The sequence below is a fragment of the Abramis brama genome (genome assembly GCF_963993115.1).
Source record: "Abramis brama genome assembly, contig: SCAFFOLD_95, whole genome shotgun sequence".
In the NCBI taxonomy this organism is placed as follows: Eukaryota; Metazoa; Chordata; class Actinopteri; order Cypriniformes; family Leuciscidae; genus Abramis; species Abramis brama.
This window is the reverse complement of record NW_028155898.1, coordinates 36,893-47,041: the sequence shown is the minus strand read 5'-3', so window position 1 is coordinate 47,041 and position 10,149 is coordinate 36,893. Positions and strand designations below refer to the sequence as shown.

Genomic DNA, 10,149 nt, shown 5'->3' with positions numbered 1-10,149 from the left:
ACGCCTTATCTGTAGAGTGGTAGAGGGATCCTCCATAGGGAGAGACTAGTTGGCACTTCAGCACTGCGTTGTCATCGGTCCAGGCGAAGGTCCTTCGTCAGATCTGGATACGGCCTGGATCCGGCAGGCTGCAGGAAAACCTCGGGATAAACACACACTAAAATTAGCGTAGATGCCATTCTTCTTATGATGTAACGAGTACATCAGGATTTATGGGAAGTGTTCCCGGTTCCGGCTGACCTAATCTATGCAGCCTAACATTAAATTATAGAAGTCTATAATGTATTATGTAAATGCTAGGTCAAAGAGATGTGTCTTTAATCTGGCTTTGAACTGACAGAGTGTGTCTGCTTCCCGGACAATGGTAGGAAGACTGTTCCAGAGTTTTGGTGCTAAATAGGAAAAGGATCTACCGCCAGCAGTCGATTTTGATATTCTAGGTATTATCAACTGGCCGGAATTTTGAGATCGCAATAGACGTGACGGACTATAATGCGTTAAGAGCTCGCTCAAGTACTGCGGAGCTAAACCATTTAGTGCTTTGTAAGTAATCAGCAATATTTTAAAATTTATGCGATGTTTAATAGGGAGCCAATGCAGTTTTGACAGAACTGGGCTAATATGGTCATACTTCCTGGTTCTGGTAAGAACTCGAGCTGCTGCGTTTTGAACTAGCTGTAGTTTGTTTATTAAGCGTGCAGGGCAACCACCCAGTAGAGCATTACAATAATCTAGCCTTGAGGTCATGAACGCATGAACTAATTGTTCCGCATTTGTCAATGAGAGCATATGACGTAATTTAGATATATTTTTAAGATGGAAAAATGCGGTTTTACAGATACTAGACACGTGACTTTCAAATGAAAGATTGGTATCAAAGATTTACCAATCTTTTCATTTTGCAATTTATCATTTACAGTCTGCCTTTAGTCAGGTACAAAAATCTCTGGTAGGATTAAAGTTGGTATTAAATGCTAAAAAGTCTTCTTACAAAGACTTCTTACAAATACCTAGGTATTTGGATTGATGATAAATTGTCTTTTGGGGTCCATATTGAGAGCCTTTTAAAAAAACTCAGACCTAAGTTAGGTTTTTATTTTAGATTAAAGAGGTGCTTTCCTTATTCAGCAAGGAAAAGGTTGGTGCAGAGTTCATTCTTAACAGTTTTGGATTACGGTGATTTAATTTATATGCACTCTACCTCATTTTTATTAAAACAAATAGATGTATTATATCACTCTGCCTTACGTTTCATTATAGATGCAAAAGCTAGGACTCACCACTGCACTCTGTATGAAACTGTACAATTTTGACAATTTTGTGTGACAAAAAAATTTTGTCACTTATGTCTTGTTCTTGTTGCCAGTTACCTCGTCTGAGCTGCCTGCTGTGTTTATTCTTCGCGTTCTCCTCTGAGTCCCATGTGGCGCTGGATTACCAGTTCGGGAATTCACATCGACCAGTCTCTTTTAGTGCACCCTGAGTATTCCTTTATGGTATCGTCTGTCAAGATTCATCAGTCTCCTGCATCTTGTCTGATCTGAGTATCTTCTCTGTCTAATAAACTTGAGCAACTTGCAATTGGATCTGGAATCATTATTGTGACAAATTGTTTTTAACTAGGTACCCTTTAAATTATATGTTTGTATTTACTTAAGTTAAACATAATGTCTTGTTTGTATATGTATAGTCTATGTATAGAGATTTGTTGTGTAGTATGTGATTTTTTTGTCCTATCTTTTTTAATGTTTTTTCTTTGCAACTTTTTGGCCGCCTATCTTGGCCAGGACTCCCTGGGAGAAGAGTTACTGTAACTCAATGGAACTTTTCCTGGTTAAATAAAGGTTAAAAAAAAACAGCAACAGATAAAAGTGGCCCAAAACAGAGAAACTCAAACATGGGGTCTGTCCAAATACCCACACCTGCAGTCTTGGCCACTAGAGAGTATGTGCACGCAACAGGATATAAGTGAGCACATTTTACTGGTGCAAACATGAGTATGTGAATTTTTTAATTTTACAACATTTGCAACTGCTTTTTATCACTTAATTAAAAGCTGCTGTACAGGCACTTAGAGGATTATTTAAAAATGCAAAGCTTTGAAAATCAAAATAAAGCTCTGTAAACACTTGCATTTTTACAACACTGTAAGTGTGTCACATCGGGTAATCAAAAGTTCTACACACACTTGATCACTTGGGACAAATACAAGAAAAAAATGTAATGTAAGTAGACAAATGGTGAAGTGGAAAGATCGCAAGTGTTGGTGGACAGGCCGATACATGTCAAGATGAACAGGGATGAAACACGAGTTATGCAGTCCAGCAATATAATTAAAGCAGCTGTTTAGTTGTGAATATAACAATATAAATTGTGAATGTTCACATATTTTTTTGATTAAGGTTCATATAAATATAGACTTATACTAACTGACAAAGATGCCAATATGCAAATACAGAGGTAGACAAACACAGATAAGGAGGAAGGAAAACATGAAAATTAGTTTTAGAGAAATACACAAATGATGTGATGAGCTGAATGAGGGATGAGAGCAGATATAATAATAGCGTAGTGTAAATCTGCAGACAGAAACATCAGACTCAGGACAGAAACACACGACCTCTAAAGTAAGAACATGTTCATTCTTCAAACACAATTACACTTTCAAATGTTATTATTGTCTGAATAATTGCTAAAACTGCTATTTTTTTATCAATTAATTAATTGATTTATTTTTTAATTACATGATCATGATTTAGTCCATGATGAATATGTGAGTATTTGGGATTTTTAATGTGTTTCTTCTTCAGAAATGGACCAAACTCTATGTTTGATTCTTCTTCTCATTGGTGAGTGTGTTTGTTGTTTTATTTATGGTTTATAGTTTCATCAGGTTTGACCCTGTTATGAAAAGCATTAAATCAAACGCTCTCTTTCACAGCTCTCTGCTCCGTAGCTGAATGTGTTCAGCGTCAGTATCACTTTATAAACGAGGAGAAGACCTGGACTGAAGCTCAGAGATTCTGCAGAGAGAATTACACAGATCTGGCCACCGTTGACAACATGAACGACATGAACGAGCTGAAGAAGAGTGTGAATGATGGACGTGTTCAGTTAGTCTGGATTGGGCTGAAGAGGACGAGTGTTAATAAATGGCAGTGGTCTTCAGGTGAACCTGCGCTCTATCTGAACTGGGGATCTGGACAACCTGAAGGCAGAGATTATTGTGGAATGATGTCAAGTGGAAAATTTCATGATTTGTCATGTAGTGATACTCGTCGTTTCATCTGCAATGACAGTGAGTGCAGCTATTTACAATTACAACAACCGTTCATGCACCATATACCAAATATAATGGCTCCAGAACATTTTCTACTAACACACACATCATTAATTTATAAATTAAAGGTAGCGTAGGTCATTTCAGAGAGGCTAGCAATATCAAGCTGGCTTTGAAAGTCGGCAAAGCATCAAGAGAGACAGCGTTAAATTACCTCATGTCTCAAAGCACATAACGTTACAATAATAAATGATGTTTTTATTAACAAAGTTCGGGAGGAGCACATTCAGATAATTAACACGAGTGGAGAGCACTCAGCAATCAATGATAAGATGTGTATATATATATACATTCAGCAGTCTCACCTCAATTCATTGACAGTTTAGCAGCATCCCTCCACCACCCCTTCTCCACACTTCTAGTCCTAAACACTTACATACGGGGGGAGTACTCTGGGTTCCGGTGTGGTATAGTATCCTGTAACCCTATAGTAATGGGTCCGGGCTGAGGACCCAAGCAATCCGATTGGTTCAAAGCACGTTTTATGGGTAATCGCTTTAGTGCCTGGTTACAAATCATACAAAATCACTTTATTATAGAAGACGTTTGTACTACGTTATAAAGAATCATTAATGTATTTAATGTATTTTAAATTATACGTTTCATATACTAGTATTTAACCGAAGCTATAGATTGTGAAATTAAACATTTCTCGTAGGTAGTGTTTTTTAGTTAGCTTAGATAATAGCATAGCATAGCATACAGCTAACGTTATCCGATGATCGTGCTATGAGCTTTTCCTTAGCTTATACTGCACTGATACTGCCTTACCGTATCGCGAGAACAGATTTAGATCAGGCATACTACTGGCATACTAATTGGGACCCATTACTATAGGGTTACAGAATATTACACCACACCGGCCGAACTCCGAGCTCGGAGCCCTCCCTCCGGACAGCACGCCAAATACACATTAAACTTTACTCCCTCTAATTGTATGTAAGTGTGAACTCATGAATGAACATAAACAACTTACAGAGCTCTAGTTGTACCACCTGACTGCTGTAGATTCATTTCGGCGTTGACAGTGTTGACATAAAAAACACATAAATCCGAGTCTGAGGACGTGAACAGCTCCGGGTTGCCATCTCATAATTACAGTCACTCATGGTGTGAACGCAGCATGAGCTCGTTGTTTTGGTTCAGGAGGAACTGTAAAAGACGACTGCTGTGTGTTTGTGGCGCTCAGTGACTGTGTGTTTCTGCAAAGCCTTACAGAACGCGCTGATGAAGTGTGACGTCTGCGCAGCAGGTGCATATGCAATGATTTATCAAAATTAAAACACAAAGAATATCATTTTTTCAGATAGTTTCAGGTGGTTCTCGAATCTGATTGGCTGATTGCCTTTTTTTAGCCGTGCAATATTTGTGCAGTAACCTCATTCAAACTGTTTCACCATTTGTATCACTCCGCTAGCGCCGACTGTCATGGCGGTCGAGAAAATCCACCATATTTTAAATAAATACTACTGTAGTTGTGTCACAAAATGTTGTTTTAAGAGTTTTTTAGATGAGAATGTAGTTATTTAGACCTCAAATATCTGACTAATATATAATCTTATTGCCTATTTTACGATATGTTCAGAAGCTTTCGCAGGTTCGAGCTCCAGGCCGTCAGCGGGTGTTCAGCGCTAATGTTCCCACAGAGAACAGCGTCATCTCGGCCAGTACTTCGGGAATTTGTAAATGTATCAGGCCAATTACATAATCAGTTCAAAGATAATCAATACAAAACATCAAATGCTCTGGAATAAAGAGAAAAAGATGTATCTGACTCAAGAAATACATGATGCTGAGTTTCTGGAAGACACTCAGCATTTCATGTTTTGCTATTGGATTTATTATAAAATAGCTGTAATAACAAATTATTAATTATAATAAAATAATGCATTAAATACTTTTAAATATTTTTTATTTAAATATTCAAATTCAAAAAAAGAAAAAAAAGATTCAAATAGGCCGATTCAAATTTTAAAACACTGCTTTAAAAAGTGCACATGAAAAAAAAGTGTGCTTTAAAAAATTATCTTTAAAGCTGCTAAAATTACCCAGACTTGTTTTCTTATTCTCGTCTATGTTGCTGCAGGTCTATGAATATCTCAAATCTCAAAATATATTATCAGCATTATGTAATAATGTCAATGTAATAATAGTCCACTAAAACAAAATCAAGCATCAAAATACACTGCAACTACATTAAATTATAAATTACTAGTATACCGTACAAGTAAATATTTTAGTGGACTAGTTAATTAACATATTTAGCTGCAGTGTAACATCTTCCTCTGTCTGACGTTTCTCTCTTCAGGCTCTTAATCAAGTGTTCTGAAGAGGAAACATAATGGACAAAAAGAAAGCACTTTAAAATCATCCAAATGCTCAGAAATGTTACTTCATGTCTTTGAATTCTTTTCTGATGCTTCCATTGCTGCTCGTGTTCACATCCAAACCATAAAGCAGCATAAGAATAATGAACAAACTGATTCATGAAACTGTTTTTTTTTTCTTTTCTTTTTTTCTTAAAGCGAACAGAGGACTCGTCTTTGTCAATCAGAAGAAGAACTGGAGAGACGCTCAGAGTTACTGCAGACAGAAACACATTGATCTGGTCAGTGTGAGGAACCAGAATGAGAATCAACAGGTTAAGGATTTCATTAGTGGTCTTCGGTTATCTAGATCATGGATCTGGATCGGTCTGTTCAGAGACTCATGGCAGTGGTCAGATCAGAGTAACTCCTCATTCAGATACTGGGCTCCTACTCAACCTAATAATGCTGGAGGTGTTGAAAACTGTGCAGTGATCAGACCAAATGCTCAGGGTCAATGGCATGACATCTCTTGCAACAACCAATATCCTTTTGTGTGTCATGAAGGTGAGCAGATCCTCACAAACACACACAATCCATCCATCACCTCCAGATATCTTAAAGTTCACGCTACATGTCTGACATGTCAGATTCCTCCACAGTGTTTGTTCTGCATGTTGTTTTTGATCAGTCTCTCTCTAGTTTTTGCTTGTGGTTTGTTTTGTGTCCAGATAAACTGATTCTGATCAAAGAGAATCTGACGTGGCCTGAAGCTCTGAGATACTGCAGACAGAATTATACGGATCTGGTCTCGGTTCAGTCAGTCGAGATGCAGCGTCGTGTGATGAATGTGGTTAAACGTGCGTCTACTGAGGCGGTGTGGTTGGGTTTACGTCACTCCTGTATTTTGGGCCTCTGGTACTGGGTGAGCGGAGAGACCGTGTGCTTTCATAACTGGGCTCCAGGAGAGGAGAACTGTGTGTCTGGAGTGAGATCTGGAGCAGTTCAGTCTGGAGGAGATCAGCGCTGGATCAGCCGTCCTGAACACCACAAACTCAACTTCATCTGCAGCAGATCTTAGGAGTGAAGGATATGTTTGTGTTCTTACATAACTGGCAAATGTTTTTTTTTTTACTGGCAAAAACCTTTTTGTATTGTTTTAATCATCAGATAATGTGCTTATATCAGTACAATGAAATTAATTTATGTAATTTAAAAGTATCATATGAGTCTTTTTACTATCAATGTAATGTTCGTTGGGTATTTAAAATACTAATGTGCACTATATGTTTTAAAGACTCCATGACATCAACAATATTTGTGACTGTTCAGTCAAACATAATTGCTGTTAAATAGAAAGTAGAAGATCATGATTCGAGGATGTGTCTCAAAGTATATTGGCTGTTTAAAATAAAAGCAAAGCACAAGCCACGTCAGTTGATTTCATGGGATCTTGTTATTCTGGTGGTGTGGCTTCTTTCTTCTCCTCACTCCTGTGTTTTGCACTAGTCATATATTTGCAAATTACTTGTTTAAAATATGATTGTGAGCATCTATATGTGTCTCAATGAAATGAAATATGGTTTATTCTTAAAGAAAAAAATAAAGTTGAGTATAAAGTATCTTGCAACCTGTAATGTGTGTTCAACAACACCAGCTCAAATAAAAATATTTACAAACAGCATTTTTGTGTTGTGACATTTATAAAACACAAATATATATACAATTTTAATTGAAAAATGTTGAAATATGTAAACATTCTTTCAACTTAATTTTTATAACAACTCAACATTCTACACAGTAAAATCCTCAGTGTTAAATGGACACTACTCAGTGTCTGTATGGGTCCAATCTACAGTGTTAAAATAACACTGGAGAAACTTCCGTTAATTAGATATATATATATATATATATATATATGTGTTTAAAGTTTGACTTTATATCTGTCATACGTCTACATAAGTTTTATTGAGAATTAACAGAGGTTTAGATGTTGATGTTTTATTGAATGTTTAGTTTGAAGTCGCCATTATGATGATCAGTGTTTGCTTTAGTTGAGCTCTTGATCCTTGACTTTTGTTAAGAGTTTGAGATCTGCCGATAAACTTCTTCTACAGGTACCACAGTCCCAACTGAAGTGAAAAGGCAATTGGTTCGATAGTCGGACCAAGGTTATAGAATAATACCGCTTTCCTTCCGCTCTGCCCCCACTTTTTTTTTTTTTTTCATTTTTATTTAAACAACAATCAACATACATATTCACATAACAACACAACCAACAACACAACATGCATACAGACATACACTCACCTAAATGATTATTAGGAACACCATACTAATACTGTGTTTGACCCCCTTTCTCCTTCAGAACTGCCTTAATTCTACGTGGCATTGATTCAACAAGGTGCTGAAAGCATTCTTTAGAAATGTTGGCCCATATTGATAGGATAGCATCTTGCAGTTGATGGAGATTTGTGGGATGCACATCCATGGCACAAAGCTCCCATTCCACCACATCCCAAAGATGCTCTATTGGGTTGAGATCTGGTGACTGTGGGGGCCATTTTAGTACAGTGAACTCATTGTCATGTTCAAGAAACCAATTTGAAATGATTCGAGCTTTGTGACATGGTGCATTATCCTGCTGGAAGTAGCCATCAGAGGATGGGTACATGGTGGTCATAAAGGGATGGACATGGTCAGAAACAATGCTCAGGTAGGCCGTGGCATTTAAACGATGCCCAATTGGCACTAAGGGGCCTAAAGTGTGCCAAGAAAACATCCCCCACACCATTACACCACCACCACCAGCCTGCACAGTGGTAACAAGGCATGATGGATCCATGTTCTCATTCTGTTTACGCCAAATTCTGACTCTACCATCTGAATGTCTCAACAGAAATCGAGACTCATCAGACCAGGCAACATTTTTCCAGTCTTCAACTGTCCAATTTTGGTGAGCCCGTGCAAATTGTAGCCTCTTTTTCCTATTTGTAGTGGAGATGAGTGGTACCCGGTGGGGTCTTCTGCTGTTGTAGCCCATCCGCCTCAAGGTTGTGCGTGTTGTGGCTTCACAAATGCTTTGCTGCATACCTCGGTTGTAAAGAGTGGTTATTTCAGTCAAAGTTGCTCTTCTATCAGCTTGAATCAGTCGGACAATTCTCCTCTGACCTCTAGCATCAACAAGGCATTTTCGCCCACAGGACTGCCGCATACTGGATGTTTTTCCCTTTTCACACCATTCTTTGTAAACCCTAGAAATGGTTGTGCGTGAAAATCCCAGTAACTGAGCAGATTGTGAAATACTCAGACCAGCCCGTCTGGCACCAACAACCATGCCACGCTCAAAATTGCTTAAATCACCTTTCTTTCCCATTCTGACATTCAGTTTGGGGTTCAGGAGATTGTCTTGACCAGGACCACACCCCTAAATGCATTGAAGCAACTGCCATGTGATTGGTTGATTAGATAATTGCATTAATGAGAAATTGAACAGGTGTTCCTAATAATCCTTTAGGTGAGTGTAAATTGTGCCTTTACATTGTGTATATAAAGAAAACAATAAAGAGAAAGAATAACTTCAGTAGATCAAAGGCAAAACCTGACGACAGCCTCAATTTGTCCAGTTACAGTTATAATTGGTTTTGGAGATAATTTATGAAAGGACACCACATGACAGTGATCTTAGGCCCGGAGCACCTTAAATTAAGTCTTATTTTTTCCAAACTCAGGATTTGTAACACTTTGGGCTGCACTCTTTATTTGGGCTGCATATTTATTCAAATCAACTGAGTCCTTAGGCAGCGCAGGACCAATAAGTTCAAGCCTAATAGCCTATTTTAAACAGATTTCCTCAAATAAAATTAATCCAGCACGTTAGTCAGCACGTTAAGGTTACCACGGCAACCACTTGCGTGTCCGGGTTTGAACTCACTTCTCGTGTATGAAAAGTATCTTTACACATGATGGGCAGCAAAAATTGCAAGAAAAGCTTGACATGTACTGACAACCACATTAATTAAGCGTATTCTCTTTGTTAGGATGTTGATATAGCAAACGTTCAAGTTTCAAGTAAGTTTCATTCATAATGTTTCTCCTTTAATCTGATATACAGTTTTATACAGTGTTGTCCCTTATAACCAGTAGGATAACAAGCCTAAGCAAGTGTGGGAGGAGACTGGCCAGCAATCAGTTTCAGGTGCAGGTGCTAGTCATATGATCAAGACAGCATAAATGGTTGTTGCAACAACAGATGGTAGTGATGGGAAACTGAAACTTTCTGAAGCATTTGAGGCTTTCATCAAATATGGTATTCTTACTATGATATTAGACTACATAGCCTATAATAAAAGATAATGAATTTCAAACCTGAACCAAACATATTTATATTCAAAGATCAACAGTATTTCATTAGTCTTTAGTCTGCCACAAAAAAAACAACATTAAAATCATGGACTCAAATGTCATGGTGAAAAATAAAAAACAATGACTGTTGTAACAGTG

General features: G+C 37.7%; 1 protein-coding gene across 1 annotated transcript; it reads left to right on the top strand.

The window, feature by feature from the left end:
* Nucleotides 1-2,812: 2,812 nt before the first annotated feature.
* On the top strand, nucleotides 2,813-6,727 carry LOC311077302 (C-type mannose receptor 2-like; the record flags this gene model as incomplete). The annotated part of the gene is made up of 4 exons (XM_084139122.1): nucleotides 2,813-2,849; nucleotides 2,942-3,302; nucleotides 5,873-6,213; nucleotides 6,378-6,727. The coding sequence occupies 4 exons, from the start codon at nucleotides 2,813-2,815 to the stop codon at nucleotides 6,725-6,727; spliced, it is 1,089 nt and encodes a 362-aa protein (XP_083995248.1).
* Between the last annotated feature and the right edge of the window lie 3,422 nt (nucleotides 6,728-10,149).